The sequence below is a fragment of the Balaenoptera ricei genome, chromosome 19 (genome assembly GCF_028023285.1).
Source record: "Balaenoptera ricei isolate mBalRic1 chromosome 19, mBalRic1.hap2, whole genome shotgun sequence".
Taxonomy (NCBI): Eukaryota; Metazoa; Chordata; class Mammalia; order Artiodactyla; family Balaenopteridae; genus Balaenoptera; species Balaenoptera ricei.
Window position 1 is genome coordinate 12,452,674 of NC_082657.1, and position 17,730 is coordinate 12,470,403.

Sequence of the window (17,730 nt, forward strand, 5' to 3'; positions counted from 1 at the left end):
GTATTACAAGGGAGTGGAGGAAACTGTAGCAGTTCGGGGGGCATCTATGGGGACTTGGAAATTCTCAAGAGTTTCTGAGGTGGGTCCTGGGACAGACACACTCAGGAACTGGAAAAAGTCTTGGGAAATCTCTCTGGGTAGGGGGTGATGTTCTAGTGAGGGTTTGCTAGAGTAAAGCTTCCCAGTGTGGTTCCCCAGAACAGACTCTAGCATCAAAGCTTTGCAAGCTGTATTGGTTTAAAATATGTACTCAGGGACTTCCCTGGCGGTCCAGTGGTTAAGACTCTGTGCTCTCACTGCAGGGGGCACGGGTTCGGCCCCTGGTCTGGGAACTAAGATCCCGCATGCCACACGGCGTGGCCATAAATAAATAAATAAATAAATAAATAAATAAAATTAAATATGTACTCAAATTCTTTGACATTCCTCCCTTCAAAAGATGGAGGCTACCTTCCCTCCCCTTGAGTGTGGGCTGGATTTAGTCACTGGATTCTGACTCGGCAGCAATGATAGTGTGTGTGATTCTGAGACTAAATTGAAAAGGTATTGTGGATTCCTCCTTGTTCTTTCTCTTGGAATGCTCATCTGGGGGAGGCCAGCCACCATGTCATGAGGAAACTCAAGCAGCGCTATAGAGGGGTCCACGTGGCAAGGGACTGAGGCCTTCTGCCACAGCCATGTGAGTGAGCCACCTTGCAAGAGATCTTCCAGTCTCAAACTTCAGATGGCTTCAGCCCCAGCTGACATCTTGACTGTAACCTCATTAGAAACCCTGATCCAGAATTACCCTGCTAAGCTGTTCCCAGACTCCTGACCTTCAGAAACCATGCGAGGTAATAAATGCCTGTTGTTTTAAGCTACTGGATTTTGGGGATATAGATAACTAATACACCAGCTATGCAGCCTTTGGCAAATGATTTTCCCTTGACGTGGGCCTCAGTTGCGCATCAGCTGCCTATGGGAATAATAAGGGTGCCAACCCACTTCATATGGCTGTAGTGAGGACCAAATGACTTAATGCACGCGGAACACTTAAAACCATACCTTCTAGTAAATTGTATAGAAATGTTAGCTATTCTTCCTGCCCTCAGCTCTTGGAGCACCCAAGGAGGACCTGGAGAGTCTGAAGCCCCAGGCTCTCCCCTCCTGACCCAAGGAACATCTTCTCTTTACCCCCAAAGTGCTCTCCTCTGTGTGTTCCATGGGATGGCAAAGTTTGATAAGCACCACCCTGAAGGATTCTGAGAACATCTCACAGGAGCCTGGAGAGTTTGGAGAAGCTCATTATAAGGGTTTGGCAGAGGGCTCTGGGTGTTGAAGAGCACGTGGAGGGGGGGGGTAGTGTGGGTGCTCAGGAGCCTGGGAGGAATTAGAATTCTTTGCGAGCGGGGACGTGTCATTATTCACTGCCCACGGATACCTGGCCGGGGTAGGGGTGCTGCTCCAGCCTGCGTTCCACACACAAAGCAAAGGAGGAAAGGGCACCTTTTGCTAATTCATGCCTCATGGGCTAATAGTGGTTCCGTGGAGCATGGGTGAGGGGGCAGGTGGGTTCCTCAACAGTCTGAGGGATCCTGTGGTTTTAGAGGGTCCTGGATATGTCAGGGCCATGCGGGGTGCTCAGGGTTTTGGGGTAAAATCTGAGATGGGGGGAGGGGATACTAAGGGTCCTCACAGTCCGTCCAGACAGTCCACAGGCTGCTTCAGGCGGTTTCCCTGGCGCAGGTAGTCATAAATCTCGCTGTTCTCCACTCCTGGATATGGGGTCTGGCCTCGAGTGGCAATCTCCCACATTGTCACCCCAAAGGACCACTGTGGTGGGGCAGAAGGGAGAGAATTTAGGGGGGGTCTCCTGCACAGACACCCTCACCCAACATACAGATTCATGGGTATCCCCACACTTACGTGGACACAGCTATCTTTGTGGGTGCATCACAGCTATTCACAGAAACACTTTGGTACAGGTACACAGTTACAGAGGCAACTTGTGTGCACACATAGACCTGCCCACCCGTGCAAACAATTATACGATCCATGGACACGTGGTCTCGGGTCACCCTCCACACCCTGGCTATACACATGTATACACTTACCACTGCCCCTCCCAACCTAAACTGTCTACATATCCCATGTAGCAACCTGTCACCATGCACCCATGGGCCTGTGCATACCCCCGGCATGTCCACACCACCGTTCACAGATGCCCACCACACGTGGTCCATGTGGCGGACCCCTGCGCAGGGAAGCCCTCACGTCCCTGTGAGCCCAGGTCTGGTGTGAGATGATCAGGCCACGCCCTCCCCCTGCTCCCCACTCCTGCCAGGGGTGCACGTACCACATCGCTCTTGCTAGTGTAGACGCGGTCAGCCAGGCTCTCGATGGCGATCCACTTGACTGGCATCTTGGCGATGCGTCCCTGGCGGTAGTAGTCCCCGTTGTAGATCTTCTTGGAGAGCCCAAAGTCCGCCACACACACCGACATGTTCTCGTTCAGCCTACCAGATTGGGGAGAGGAATGGGGTCACGGCATCAGCCCCCTCCACCAGGAAGCCTGCCCTCACTCTCAGACACGTCTCCATCTCTTGCCCTGGCTGTCCTGCTTGGGGCTGGGGATCAGTCTCCCCGCCTTGCCCCAGACTGGGAGGGAACTGTGTTACTTCTTATACCCTCTGTAAAAGGTGGGTGGGAAAAGGGCTGCTATGGACCTTCCCAGCTCTGGCTTTTTGCCAGATTCTAAGGTCCTTCCTAGGCTCCTTGGGTTGGAGTCTGATTTTTTTTTAACTGTGTTTTTGAAGTATACTATATACACAGAAACATGCACAAATCTTAAATGAAGAGCTCACTGAATTTTTTTTTTTTAATAAATTTATTTATTTATTTATTTATTTTTGGCTGAGTTGGATCTTTGTTGCTGCACGCGGGCTTTCTCTAGCTGCAGTGAGCAGGGGCTACTCTTTGTTGTGGTGCATGGGCTTCTCATTGCAGTGGCTTCTCTTGTTGAGGAGCATGGGCTCTAGGCGCACAGGCTTCAGCAGTTTGACTCATGGGCTCCAGAGTGCAGCCTCAGTAGTTGTGGCGCACGGGCTTAGTTGCTCTGTGGCACGTGGGATCTTCCCGGACCAGGGCTTGAACCCGTGTCCCCTGCATTGGCAGGCGGATCCTTAACCACTGCGCCACAGGGAAGCCCGAGCTCACTGAATTTTCATAAACACACCCAGGTAACCAGAAACCAGATTAAGAAACAGAACATCGTGGGGCATCTGTGCAATGGAATACCACACAGCAAAGAAAAAGAACTACTGATACGTACAATGACATGGACTAATCTCAAAACTTCATGCTGAGCAAAATAAGCCAGACACAAAGGAGTCAAAATTGCGATTCCACTTACATGACATTTAAGAAGAGGTGACAGAAGTTGATGGGGACAAAAGTACAGAATAGTGGTTACCCCTTGGGGGCAGTGACTGGGAAGGGCAGGAGAGAGCCTGCCAAGGGCCTAGAAATGTTCTTTATCTTGATCTAGCGGTGGTTGTTTCCATGGGTCTATAGACACGTAAACATTCATTGAACTGCATGCATAAAATGTGCATATTTTAGTGTATGTAGAATAGACATCGATTTTTTAAAATGAGAAAGAAAGATTACTGGTCCTTCCTTCCTAGCGTATAATTACCCCTCCTAGGGTGATTAAGATCTTCACTTCTAGCAGCATGGATTACTTGTGCTTGTTTTTGTGCTTTATATAAATAGAAGATTCCCTGATTCTTGCATCTGAGTTTCTGGGATTCTGTTTTTTTAAGAATTGATGATTTCGGGGACTTCCCTGCTGGCTCAGTGGTCAAGAATCCACCTGCCAATGCAGGAGACACGGGTTCGGGCCCTGGTCTGGGAAGATCCCACATGCCGCAGATCAACTAAGCCCATGCACCACAACTACTGAGCTTGCGCTCTAGAACCCGCAAGCCACAACTACCGAGCCCGTGTGCCACAACTACTGAAGCCCACGTGCCTAGAGCCCGTGCTCCACAACGAGAGAGGCCACCGCAATGAGAGGCTCACGTGCAGCAACGAAGACCCAATGCAGCCAAAAATAAATATTAATTAATTAATTAATTAAAAAAAAAGAATTGATGATTTCTACCCAGGGTGATGGACTTGGGTAATGACCAACCAGAACAGACCCTGGAGGCCCCTAGTATGCTAGGAGTTAACCTTTAACTGCTGTGTCTGGGGGGAGGGGGGTGGAGATGGGTGATATACAGGCATCTAAGCTGGCGGCTGTGGAGCACATGGGAAGCTTGGGGAAGTGGCCAGTTGCCAACTGGTAAGGAAGTATTTTAATATTTTAACAACTTAACAGAAAACGTGACAGGTGCACAACAATTGATTGTCCGCTCTGATTTTTGGTGTCACTGTTACATTGTGGGCTTGACTAGGATCAGCCCACGTTACAGAAATAAAAGAACTTCCATTTTGACTGAGTCTATTCATGCCTTTAGACCTCCTTTCCAGTTTATAGGAAATAAAGGGAACACAGGAACAAGGCAAATGCCACCACAAGGAAACAGACACAACTTATACATGGGACATCCTACAAGAAAACTGGCCTGATCTCTTCCAAAAGAATATGCCGCAAAACTATACACAGGTAGTGGTGGTGGAGGGTAATTCTAGATTAAAAGGGACCAAAGGGGTACAACAACCAAACGCAATCTGGGAACTTTGCGTAGATCCTGGTTTTGGGGGAAAAAATATCCCAAAAAGACATTTTGGAGGACAATCGGAGGAACTGGAACATGGATATGATAGTAGGTTGTGTTACAGAATTAGTGTTAATCTTCTTTGGTGTGATAACAGAATTGTGATTGTTTAAGCATAAGTCCTGATTTTAGGAGATACCTACTGAAGATTTAGGGGTGGAATGTCACATCTTGGCAACTTACTTTCAAATGGTTGAGGGGAGAGAGAGAAAGAGAAGAGAGGACAAATGTGGCAACATCTCAACAAAGAGGAGATATGGGTGTTCATTGCACAATTCTTTCAACTTTTCTGCAGATTTGGAATTTTTCACAGGAAAAAGTTGGGGTGGGGGGTGGAATTCCCTGGCGGTCCAGTGGTTAGGACTCTGCACTTCCACTGCAGGGGGCACGGGTTTGATCCCTGGTCCGGGAACTAAGATCCCACATGCCCTCGCGGTACGGCCAAAAAAAAAAAAAAAAACTGGGGGGTGGTGCGGGGGGGAATAAAGACATTTGTGAACATTTGCATGTCTTATAGAAGATTCTCTGATTCTCTTTTTTTTTTTTTGGCCGTGCTGCGTGGTTTGTGGGATCTTAGCTCCCCGACCAGGGATCGGACCTGGGTCCTCAGCAGTGAAAGTGTAGAGTCCTAACTACTGGACCACCAGGGACTTCCCAAAGATTCTCTGGTTCTCCAGCTCCTATTTCTGAGTCCAGGAGTGTAATGAGACTAACATTCTAAGCCTGTGTGTACACACACACACCTCGCCCTCACTTTAGCCCTGGTTCTGGCCTATTTTCTGCTTGTCCCTTGGCAGGGGGTGTGGTCTCTTTATCCAGTGTGGCCCCTCCCCAAGGGTAGCCCCAGGTAAGACACTCAGCATGGAGGGGGACAAAGATGAAGCTTAAATGTCACCACCCTCATCGGTCACCTCTGCCCTTTTGTTCACCACATGCTACCCACCGAGCCCTCCCTCTTGTCACTTTTCTTCACATCCCAGTACTCCTTCAGGATCTCGGTTCAGGGCCCACCTCCTCCAGAAAGCCGGCCCCAGCCTCCTTGCTCACCTCTCTATTCCACGCCTGAGCTCTGACCTGCCTAAAGGCTGTGTGTGTCTAGCGCCCTCTTCCATCCTGGGGAGGAGGGCGGGGCGGGGGGCGGTGTCCCGGAAGGAGGGGGGATTCCTGGAAGGGTGGAAACTCACATGCAGTTCCTGGCGGCCAAGTCCCGGTGTATGAATCTCTTGGTACTCAGATACTCCATGCCACTGGCAATGTCTGCCATGAACTTCACCAGCATCTGAGTGGGCAGGAACTGGGGGGGCCGGGGCAGGAGGGAGTAGAGGTCAGCAGAGTCCCCGAGATCTATCCCTCTTCCCTTCCTCCGTCCTAGCTCTGCCCTGCGATGCTTTCCCAGGGCTCCAGGAATTAAATCCCACCCCTTTCTAACACGGCCTTATGTCATCCCCTCCTGCCTTCCTCTCTGTCTTGATCTCCTATTGTTCTTGCCCTTGACATATGCTCCAGCAGGGAGCCCCCTTTCTGGTCTTTAAACAAGCCATGCTTGTTCCCACCTCTGAGCCTTTGCACATGCTGTGCCCTCTGCTGGGACTGCTTTCTCCCAGATCTCCCCACCTCCCACCAGCTGGCTCCTCCTTCAAGTTCCCCTCCTCAGTGAGACCTTCCCTGTGCACCCAAATTAATTGCCTGGCCTCCCTGTCACTCATCCGGCTCTATTTCCTTCCTAGCACTTAAATTATCTTGCTTATTTATTTAACTTATTTATTGTCTGGTCCCCCCACTGGCAGACAGCTCCATCAAGCAGGCTCCTGGTCACCTTGGCCTTCCCAGTGTCTGAGCAGCGCTGGGCACCTGCTAGGTGCTCCATTAACACTTGTGGGCCAGACAATAAAATGCTCTCACCACTGGCTGGTCCCCAAGCCGGGAATAGAGAAGGAAACTGTGTAGGTCTCCGTGTTTCATGAAAGGTAAGATGACCACGGGTGCCGGGAAGCCCTCTCGTTCAGAACCCTGGAAGCAGACGCCTGAGTGTCCCCAGGCAGCCCTGTCACTGGAGTTGGGCAGAAGGGGAAGCCACCCCCTCTCCCACCTTCTGTCTCTCCCTCCCTCTCAAGTCTGGCCTCCACATTGTTGAGGAGGGGGGTGATGGACCAAGCTTCAGAGAAGCCATTTCCAGCACTGTTCCCAGGGTTGTTTCTCCAGCCCTCCTGGGGACCTCAGCTATTTCTGGGAAAGGTCAGATGTCACATTCCAAGCTGAGGGAGAGAGGAAGGGGGGAACTTGCTGACTCTCAGGGAGCGGGGAGGAGGAAGCCTGGAGGTTTGATTTTCTCAGTGCCCAAGGGAGGGGTCTTCCCTCTGCTGCAGCCTCCACGGGGCCTGTCGACCCCCTAAATCTGCCCTCCCTCACCAATGAGCCTCATGACGTTGGGGTGGTCGAATTCTTTCATGCAGACGGCTTCACTCAGGAAATCCTCCAGCTCTGACCTTGTGCAGATGGCAACTTGGGGGGGAGAGGAAGGTGGATGAGGAGGAGGGGTGGGGAGGGAGGACTCTTTCCCTCCTCCTCCTCGGCCTCATCACCACCATCATCCTCTTCTTCTTTATCAGACGTGATTTGTAAGTACCAGGTGCTGTATTCAGCGCTTTACATCTATTAACTCATTTAATCCTCTGAGGAGCTTCTATTACTTTCCCCATTTTAAAGATGGGGAGGGGCTTCCCTGGTGGCGCAGCGGATCCGCCTGCCAGTGTAGGGGACATGGGTTCGAGCCCCGGTCCGGGAAGATCTCACTTGCTGCGGAGCAACTAGGGCCGTGCACCACAACTACTGAGCCTGTGCTCTAGAGCCCGACAGCCACAACTACTGAGTCAGCGTGCCGCAACTACTGAAGCCCACGTGCCTAGAGCCCGTGCTCCGCCACAAGAGAAGCCACCGCAATGAGAAGCCCGCGCACCGCTATGAAGAGTAGCCCCCGCTCGCCACAACTAGAGAAAGCCCGCGCGCAGCAACGAAGACCCAACGCAGCCAAAAATAAATAAAATAAAAATAAATAAATTAAAAAAAAGAAAAAAGATGGGGGAGACCAAGGTACAGAATGGTTAAGAAACCTGCCTAAGGGCACACACAGCTAGCAAGAGGACTAGGCAGAGCTCAAACGCAGGCAGTCTGGCTCCGGGGTCCATGTGCAGCTCTGTGCTAGGCTGCTTCCCAGCACAGTTGCAGCAGCCCTGGGAGCCCTACCTTTGTCCCTGTTTTGCAACTCAGGACACTGGCTCATAGAGGCAAAGTGACTTGCTCAGCGTCACACAGCTGGGATTCAAACCCAGGTCAGGAACATAACCTGGTGTGCAAGAGGCACTCAGTAATGAATGAGGGAATGCGTGATAACTCCATAACCCAAGCTTTTAGCCGCTGTGACTCTGAAAGGATCATTTCTCCCTCACCTCCAGTCCGACCCTCTAAGCTTCATCCCTATGTGGAAAGGACTTGGCCCTGGACTTCCTGTGCTGTGTGAACCTGGACTGGCTCCCACCCTCTCGGATGATGTAAATAATACGGTTTTAGTCCACATTAATTGTGAGTTCAATGTGCCAACCCCAGCATTAAGTGCTTTGCCACACAACACCCTAGGAGGTAGGGACGTTATGATCCTTTTCTCCAGATGAGGAATGGGAGGCTCCGAGAGGGATAGTCACTAACCTGAGATCACACAGCGAGTAAATGATGAAGCCAGGTGTGCCTCATTCTCGACCTTCCCCTGCCCTGCTATGCATCACAGGGGGCTGGGCCCTCTGAAAACTACATTTCCCAGGCTCCCTTCCCTGCTGTTTCCTGTTGGAGTCTGCCAATGGGAAGCACTGATGGGAGATTGACAGGTGGGCGAGTGGAGGGGAGAAGTCAGGGCATTTCATCCTCTCTCTTTCTGCTTCCAGTATTGCCTTGGTGGTGGCTGTGTCTCCTTTGTGTTTCGAGCCCCCACAAGGTAGCCCCTAACTCTGTGATTCCTAAATCCCATCAGGGAGCTCTGGCTGTGGGCTCTGGTAACACCACTTCCTGCCTCTGCCCTTCGGGCCTGGGGGTGGAAGTGACATAGTTCTGCTGCTAATTGTCTCACTGCTCCCAGCTGTTCCTTCAGTTTTCCCTACACCTTTGTAGTAATCTCCCTGTATTAAGTTCCCTCTGTTGAAGGACCTGGCAGGGACTCCATTTCCTGTCCGGAAACACTGACGTTCTGTGGTTGGGCTAAACTGCTGTTACCTTTCCAGTTCTTCTGCTTCCTTAGGGGAACAGGGAAGGGACCTGAGATTAAGGGATGGGGATCCCGCATGTGTGCACATGCATGTACAGACTCACTCTTCATCGTCTTCACAGCCACCTTGAGGATGGAGTCATCCTGGTTGAGCTGGCCTTCCATCACAGCTCCAAACTCTCCTGTGGGGGACCAGAGAGAGATGCTGACCTCAGGGGGGCGCCGTAGGGACTGCATTTCCTGTGGTTGGGCGGGGGTGGGGAGGACTTCATGGTTCAGGGAGATATGTGTGTGTGTGTGTGTGTGTGTGTTATGGGGGGACTCACCTTCTCCCAGGGTCTTCCCCAGGGCCACCTTATGCCGGTCCACCATCACATCCCGCAGCTTCTCCTTCAGCTCTTCACTGATGCCCAGGCTGTTCACTGCATGGGAGGTAGGGGTAGACAGAGAGCCATGGAGCAGGGCTGACATCCAGACGCCACTCGCCAATAGGGATACAGGCGTGCTCATTTTATTGCGCTTTGCTTTATTGCACTTTGCAGATATTGTGTTTTTTACACATTGAAGACCCGTGGCAACCTTGTGTCGAGCGAGTCGATAGGCGCCGTTTTCCCAATAGCATTTGGTTGCTTCGTGTCCCCGTGTCACATTTTGGTAATTCTCGCAATATTTCAAAACTTTTCATTATTTTTATATTTGTTATGATGACCTGTGATCAGTGATCTTTGATGTTACTACTACAATTCACCGAAGGCTCAGATGGTGGTTGGCATTTTTCAGGAATAAAGCTACTTAAAATTAAGGTATGTACATTGTTTTTAAAGATATAATGCACACTTAGTAGACTGCAGTATAGTGTAAACATAACTTTTATATGCACTGGGAAACCCCAAAATGCGTGTGACTCGCTTTATTGCGTTATTTGCTTTATCGTGGTGGTCTGGAATCAAACCCACCATATCTCTGAGGGTATGCCTGTATACCCATTGTTAAAATGCTGAAATACTTCTGCATTCATTCAAAATTAGCTAATGCCCAGAGCACCCCCCCAGCCCCACCCTAGCTTCTCCTCTAAACCCCCTGAATCTTCCCCCAGAGCAGCAACTAAAGGGTTAGAGCCTGGCACATAATCTTGCACCAGTGGGCACCCTGATTGGTTAGCGTCCTGCCGTACCAGACGTTTCTTAACTGTTTATTGAAGTATAAACTGCAAAAATCATAAGTGAGCAGCTCAATGGATTTTCACAAACCAAACACAGCAGTGTAACTAGCACCCAGGTCAAGAACAGACCATGACCTGCCCTCTCAGGAGAGTCCACTTCCCTGACTTTTCTTAGTCTTTTAGTCTTTTCTGTTTTGGGATGATTAGTCTTTTCTGTTTTGGGATGTTATAAACATGGAGTCACATAATATGTTCTCTTTTGTGTCTGGCTTCTTTCACTCAACACAACGTCTATGAGATCATTGTAATGTAGTTGTTGTGTGTAGTTGGATTTATTATTTTCACTGCTGTGTAGCAATCATTTTCCAACTTATTGGCCTCAGGACCCCTTCACATTCTTAAAGTTATTGAGGCCTGAAAAGAGCTTTCTTTTATGTGGGTCATCTATACACCAGTATTTATTGTGTTCAAAATGAAAACGGAAAGATTTTCTTTTTCTTTTTCTTTTTTTTTTTTTTTTTGGCCTCGTGGCACAGCATACAGGATCTTAGTTCCCCGACCAGGAATCAAACCCACACCCCCTGCAGTGGGAGCACGGAGTCTTAACCACTGGACCGCCACTGCCAGGGAAGTCCCATGGGTAGATTTCCAAAACACAAGGATACACAAGCACGTGTTCAATCAATCAACAGGACGATGACATCATCACATATTAGGAAGCCTCTGGAAAGCTCCATGGAGTGCTTGCAAGGGAATGAGAGTGCGAAAGGGCAAAAGATGTCTTGGTGTTAATATGAAAATAATTTTGACCTTGTGGACCTCCTGCGAAGGTCTTGGGTACTCCCGGGGACTCAGGTCACACTTCGAGAACTGCTGCTGCACGTTATTCCATTAGATTGCTGTGACCTCCTCAATTCCTCTTTCTTCTCCTTTTCAATAAATGTCTTTCCCAGCCCCTTCTGGTGTCTCCCTGGGGCCCTGGCAGTCTTCTCACTGTGTGCCAGGAAGATACCTAACTCTGTCCCTTTTCTTTCTGGATCTGTTTCCCCAACTGGAGAGATTAAGAGATTGGACTGGATGGCGTCTGAGGTCCCTCCTTAGCTGGGACCCTCCACAATGCTACAATCCTCTGAGTGTCTATAGTTCTAAGATTCTATGATTTTTAAGATCCTAAGGGTCTATAGCCCTGGATTATAATTTTTTAGGCCAAGATCTATTCTACCTCTCTCACATTCTTTAATTCCAAGAGGCAGTTAAGAGGATGGACTTGAGAGCGAAACTGCCTGGGTTTGAATCCCAACTCTCCAGCTCACAAGCTGTGTGGCCTCCAGCAAGTTACTTAACCTCTCTGTGCTGCAGCCTCCTCATCTCTGAAGTGGGGCGGGGGGATAACGTACCTAACTCATTGGGTTGTTGTGAGGATTAAATTAAGTGACGTGTAGAGCACTTAGAACAGCACCTGTCACAGAGGAAGCGCTAGGGTTGGCTGTTATCATCAGCATCATAATCATTTCATCAGCAGCATCTTCTTCATTGTCATCTTCATCATCTTTATCATTATCATCATTATTACGTTGTTCTAAGATCCTATGGCTCTAAGTTTGGTCTTTCTAAGATTTACTATGTCTAAGATTCAATTATTCTAAGGTTGTGTGTGGTTCCACAATTCTGTTGCTCTTAGGGTCTGTGGTTCCAACATCCTAGTATTCCAAGGCCTTCAGAAACTTTTGGTTCATGCATCTGCAGAAGCCCAGCAGGCCCAAAGCTCTATACTTCTTATCCCAAACCCAGGCAGGGAGGCATGGGGTTCACTTACAGGTGGCTTCAGTGGTCCGACGGCTGTAGGACTTGCGAACACGGTACCTGACCACCAGCTCGCCCCTCTCCATTGTTGGTTCGAACACCTCTCTGGGGGGAACAGAGAGGAGATGAGGGCAGGGCAGAACCATGTGGAACCCCCTCCTTCCACCAACAGTGAGAGCGAGCGCCATCCCCCCACCCCAGGCCTGCCCGCCCTCTCCTCCAGTGTTTGCTGAGCAAGTCTTGGACGGCTACCTTCTGCCTTCCATTCACTCCCCAGAGCCTTGCCCTCATTCTGATTCTTGGTAACCTCTCCTCCTGCACCAGCCTCCTCACGGTCTCCCCACCTCCGGCCCCTCCATGCCAGTCCATGCTGGCCTTCCGACCCACGTGGCTCCAACTCACCCGTAGCGGGTCTCTTTCTTCCGCCGGTGGACGAGGAACAGGGCCAGGATGAGGACACAGGCAGCAGCCACCACTGCTCCCAGCAGTACGTACCACCAGGGCCACGAGAAGGCAGGGACTGGGGGTTCACTCACTGTCAGGGGGTACACAGGACAGGTCATGGTTGAGGTCTTGGTTCCAGCTCCCTGGGCCCCAAGGGGGTGATGTTGAAAGGAGGCAGGTGTGGATATATTTGATGAGGCATGTGACAGGTGCCTTCCCCTATCTGGGGAGACTGGGCTGGGCTGGACAGGACATGCAGTGGATACGATCGGAGTGGATGTTAAAGGAAGAGCGTGAAACTTGTAGGATGAGTACGGTGAGTTAAGAGTGGGATGGACAGGGACTTCCCTGGTGGCGCAGTGGCTAAGACTCCGTGCTCCCAATGCAGGTCGCCCGGGCTCGATCCCCGGTCAGGGAACTAGATCCCACATGCATGCCACAACTAAGAGAGTCCGCATGCCGCAACTAAAAAGCCCACACGCCTCAACTAAAGATCCCGCGTGCCGCAACTAAGACCTGGCGCAGCCAAGATAAAAAAATAAATAATAATAAATAAATAAATATTAACGAAAAGAATGGGATGGACACTGGGGGATTGTGTGATGCGTGTGGAAGGAGTGTGGGATGGGAGTGAGAAGCCTGTGCAGGGTGGGCTGTGCAATGTAATGTGAGCACGGGATGGTTGTGAGTAAACCTCAAGTGGTGTATGGGTGTGTGATACGTGTGATGATCGTGCAAGGAGGGGGGACTTGGGTGTGGAAAACAGATGAGTAGGGAGAGAACGCATACAGTGTAGGACTGGTGCACGAGGCATGTGCAATGAATATGCAAGGAGTTTGAGGCTCCAGGGACCAATGGCCAAGGAATATTTTTGAGGAGTGTGTGATGGCTATGGACGGGTTTTATTTTTATTTTTATTTTTGGCCGCCCTGCACCTTCTGAGATCTTAGTTTCCCGATCAGAGATCGAACCCAGGCCCTTGGGAGTGAAAGCGCCGAGTCTTAACCACTGGACCGCCAGGGAATTCCCTGGAAGGGTTTTTGTAAAGCAAGGGATGAGAGTAAAATAAATGTGTAAAGGGGCATAGTGTGCAAAGGAGTGTGTAAAGAGTGTCAGGTGAGTACTGGAGGAACTGGGATATGTGAGGATTCAAGGAGTATTCAAGGAGTTTTAGATACAAGGAGGAGCGGTATTCATAAGGATGTAACTTTGGTGTGAGAGGAGTGTGGAACAAGCGCGCAAAGGACATGGGAAGGGAAGACGAGAAGCATGGGATGAATGGAAAGGGGGTGTAAAAAGGTGGGAGTGAGTGTGTAAGGAATGGAGGATGGGTATGTGCTGAGTGTACCAGGAGTTTGTTGTGGGTGTGTGCAGAAAGCAGGCATGGGTTAGGATCGGCTTGGAGTGAGGGAATAATGTGTAAGGAGTGTCGAGTGAGTGTGCAAGGAGAGTCGCAGAATGTGGGATCGTGTGGACTGAAAGTTTTACAGTGCTTGCAATGTTGGAGGTAGGGTGAGTGTGTAAAAAGTATGCAGAGTGTGTGAATGAGAAGTGTGGGTGTGCATTGGGTTTGGGAGGCACGTGTGAGGAATGAAGGGTTATAATGGGACGAACGTGAAAGGAGGGTGGGATTAGTGTGGAAAGGTATGCAAAGAAATGCAGGAAGGCATGTAAGGATATTTAAGGATAGTGGGTTGAGTTACAAGAGGGGCTGTAATAGTGCTAGGAGGGTACAATGGGTGTAGGAGGAATGTTTGAGAATTGTTGGAGAAATATTTGAGAAGGATGGATATGAGGGGGATAACTCACCTGTCTGTTCATTTATCCATCCATCCACCCACCTACTAATTGATTCACCCACCCAACTACCCATCAATTCATCCATCCATCCATCCATCCACCATTCACTGTGTACCTACAATGCACTGGGTCATTCCAGCCACCTCCATCAAGGACCACACAAACCCAAGAAGTAGAGGATTAGAGTGATGAGTTTGAGAAATATGAAAGGGATGTGCAAAGGGTATGTGTGGTGATGAGGTCCTCAGTGGGCAATGAGGGAAGGGAGGGAGAAGAGGCGGGTGCAAAAGTCCTTACCCAGCTGGTGGATTGGCTGTCCTTGTCCTGTGAGGAGAAAGGACAGAGGGAGGACATGCTCAGAGAGGGCAAGACTGGTAAGACACGGGTGAGGGAGTGAGGCTCTCAGTAAGGTTCCAGGTAGGAACAGAGCCTAGACTGGGGTAATGCTCAAAGGTACAGGGAGCAAGTCACGGGCATCTGGGAGAGACTAGGTCCCTGTGGGTAGGTTGAAGGGGGCTGAGCACGGCTTTGGAGTTACCTGGGCGCCAGAGCACCAGGGGCACAGGGAGGCTCCAGGGTCCATCCCCAGCGGCGGTGTAGGCTGCCACGCACACCGTCAGGTTGGGCACAGACCCGTCCCCCCGCAGCTCCAAGGTCACTTCTCGCCTTAGCCCTACGTCCATTAGCACCTAGGACGTCCAGACGTGGCATCAGAGTAGAGCTCCAGCCCCTAACGCTTAAGCCTTCACCCTCAGCCTCAACTCCCCATCTTTCTCAAAGCCCTCTCCTCTCTCCTCATCTCCAGTCCCTCATGCCCTACCTCTTCCTACCCTTCATTTCTCATCCCCCATCCCGTCCTCTCCTTTCCATTCTCCATCCCTACACCCACTAAAATAACAGCTCCACCAGGACTGGGACATCGTTTTATTCACTCCCACGTCTTCAAGTCCTAGCATGATGCGTGCAACACGGTACTTTTGTTGAAGAACTGAATTCTCATCTTTTCACCCTCATCGCTCCATCCCCTTCTAACTCCCCACCCTCTCTCCCACCCCATCTCTCCACCCCAGGGTGCTGCTGTTCATTTATCCATCCATCAGATAGTACCTTTGTGCCAATTAGGAAGAGGCACCCCTTCCTCAAGATGTTATGCCACTATCTGCTGTAAAACTGTCCTGGTAAATATAGGTCTACTGAAACGCTTTGTACATGATTCATAAATAGCCTTCCCTAATCCTCTCCCGGACCCCTTTAACCGTCCCACAGTGTGCTCTCCTAGCACAGTGTGATGGCGTCCTACCCAACCTGCTCAACTGCCCGTGTCTGCCCTGTCATCTTCTCCCCACCACTCCTCCTTCCTCCACAGCCACTCCGCCCCAACCTAGCCAGCAGCACCCACCTCGGGGGTATCCTGACCTCGATAGGCCAGTCGGTACCCTAATAGGGTACCCTGCAGGGGCGCCCTTGGCTCCTGCCAATGCACGAGGGCTTGGCTCCCATTCCGCATGGCGCTAACGTTCTCAGGAGGGCCCAGGGGCACTGGAGGACAGGGAAGAGGGGAAGCTGGCATCCCCACCTCTTCCTGACCCCCACCCCTGTTCCCAGGAAGTAGGGGCAGGGTACAGAGGGCACGCACGTGGGCAACTCGTGCAGGCCTCCCACGAGCAGAAGCAGAGGGAAGAGGTCCGGGAGAGATGCCAGTGCGCCACGCTGAGGAGTCGGGGACCAGGCAGGAAGGAGATCGAAGCCACATGGGTTAAATGGGTGAGAGGAGATGCCGGGGATCATACTGATGTGTGCAAGGGTCAGTGGGGCAGTGAGCGACGTCTCCTAGCCACCAGCCCCTTCTTACCTCCCTCCGGTGTCTCCACAGGAAGCCAGTGGGTCCAGGGTGAGGGGCCCTGGCTACTGACACATGCCACCCGGATGTGGTAAGGGGTGTGAGGATGGAGTTTGCCCAGCCGCAGTTGGTGAGGCGGAACAGATGCTTGTAAGGTGAGGGGTTCCTCTGGGGGGTCTGGCTCTCCCAGCCAGGTGCCCACCCCATCGTCTGACAGCACAGCCTGGGGAGAGAGGTGCACGTGAGGACAGGTGGCCACGCAATCACTGGAGGTGCTCACACAACTCTCAGTGGTGGTGATCCTGCTGTGACGACACAACTTTGCAAGGATGTGTGTGGGTGTCACAACTCCATGTTAGTGCAACATGGGCACCTGCGTTTGCAAAGCGAGGAGACCACCCAGCTGCACAATGTGGCCCTGCCATCACTTGCAAATGCCACTTCTGACAAGACTTTCCCTCTCTGAGCCTCAGTTTCCTCATCTGGAAAATGGGGGCTTAGAGGAGCAAATGCCTTCCAGGGTTGCTTAAAGATTCAATGTAGGACAGTTGCACAGTGCATGGCAGGCGGTCAGCATCAACAATAATGACAATGACATTCAACCACAGGCAAAAGCAATGTCCCACAATAGAAATCAGAAGAGGGAATTCCCTGGTGGTCCAGTGGTTAGGACTCCGTGCTTTCACTACCATGGGCCCGGGTTCAATCCCTGGTGAGGGAACTAAGATCCCGCAAGCCAAGCGGCTCAGCCAAAAATAAAAAAGTCAGGAGAGTGGGCATCTCTAGGGGCTGAGGGAGCCTTCAAGGGAGCTGAGAAGTGTCTGCATCTTGATTCAGAGGGAGGTCACATAGGCTAAACAATCTAGGTGTACACCAAAGATTATGCACATTATGTATGTTATACCTTAATTTTAAAAAAGAAAAGCCTTGGGACTTCCCTGGTGGCACAGTGGTTAAGACTCCATGCTCCCAATGCAGGGGGCCTGGATTCGATCCCTGGTCAGGGAACTAGATCCCACATGCATGCCGCAACTAAGAGTTCACATGCCACAATTAAGGAGCCGGCGAGCCGCAACTAACACCCGGTGTAACCAAATAAATAAATAAGAAAAGCCTTTTACAAATCTGAACTCATTTGATCCTCACCTCAGCTTTGCGTTGTAAGTATGTGCTGTGTTTATGCCCATTATATGGATGAGGACACTGAGGCTCAGAGAGATGGAATCACTGGCCCAAGGACACCAGCTTGTCACTGATGAAGTTGGGACCTGAACCCCATCCTGTCTTCAAAACCTTTGCCCTACTGACAACAAGAACGTCCATTTAAGAGCATCAGTAATAGTAATAATACTTCTCTTCTGTTCAGAGAGGCAATGCAGCTTAGTGCTGAAGAGCACGGATACTGCATCTGGTATTCAAATCCAGCCTCTACCACTCCCTAGCTCTGCACCTCAGTTTCCTCATCTGTAAAATGGGATAACAACAGTGTTTCCCTACTTCGCAGGGTTAACTGAATTGACTCCCGTAAGTGTGTAGAAGAGTGTTTGTGCATATCGAGAGTTTGTCATTATTATTTTGTGTGTGTGAGGTTGTCTGGCCATGAGTGTCAAACTCTGCACATTCTGCACAGTGGCACAGGCTGCTACATCCACCTGGTCGCCACGAG

At 50.7% G+C, this 17,730-nt stretch overlaps 1 protein-coding gene across 2 annotated transcripts in view; it reads right to left on the reverse strand.

Annotated features, from left to right (window-relative positions):
• AXL (AXL receptor tyrosine kinase) overlaps window positions 1–17,730 on the reverse strand; it is a 30,559-nt gene that overhangs the window by 1,955 nt on the left and 10,874 nt on the right. For both annotated transcript variants that reach the window (XM_059903524.1, XM_059903523.1), the window contains 13 exons: window positions 16,077–16,287; window positions 15,624–15,763; window positions 14,763–14,913; window positions 14,522–14,548; window positions 12,383–12,515; window positions 11,994–12,085; window positions 9,342–9,437; window positions 9,120–9,197; window positions 7,173–7,265; window positions 6,666–6,787; window positions 5,948–6,057; window positions 2,336–2,495; window positions 1,676–1,812 (listed from right to left, as the gene is read on the reverse strand). In XM_059903524.1, the coding sequence (XP_059759507.1) occupies window positions 1,676–1,812; window positions 2,336–2,495; window positions 5,948–6,057; window positions 6,666–6,787; window positions 7,173–7,265; window positions 9,120–9,197; window positions 9,342–9,437; window positions 11,994–12,085; window positions 12,383–12,515; window positions 14,522–14,548; window positions 14,763–14,913; window positions 15,624–15,763; window positions 16,077–16,287 (1,550 nt within the window). The remainder of the gene's footprint in view (window positions 1–1,675; window positions 1,813–2,335; window positions 2,496–5,947; window positions 6,058–6,665; window positions 6,788–7,172; window positions 7,266–9,119; window positions 9,198–9,341; window positions 9,438–11,993; window positions 12,086–12,382; window positions 12,516–14,521; window positions 14,549–14,762; window positions 14,914–15,623; window positions 15,764–16,076; window positions 16,288–17,730) is intronic.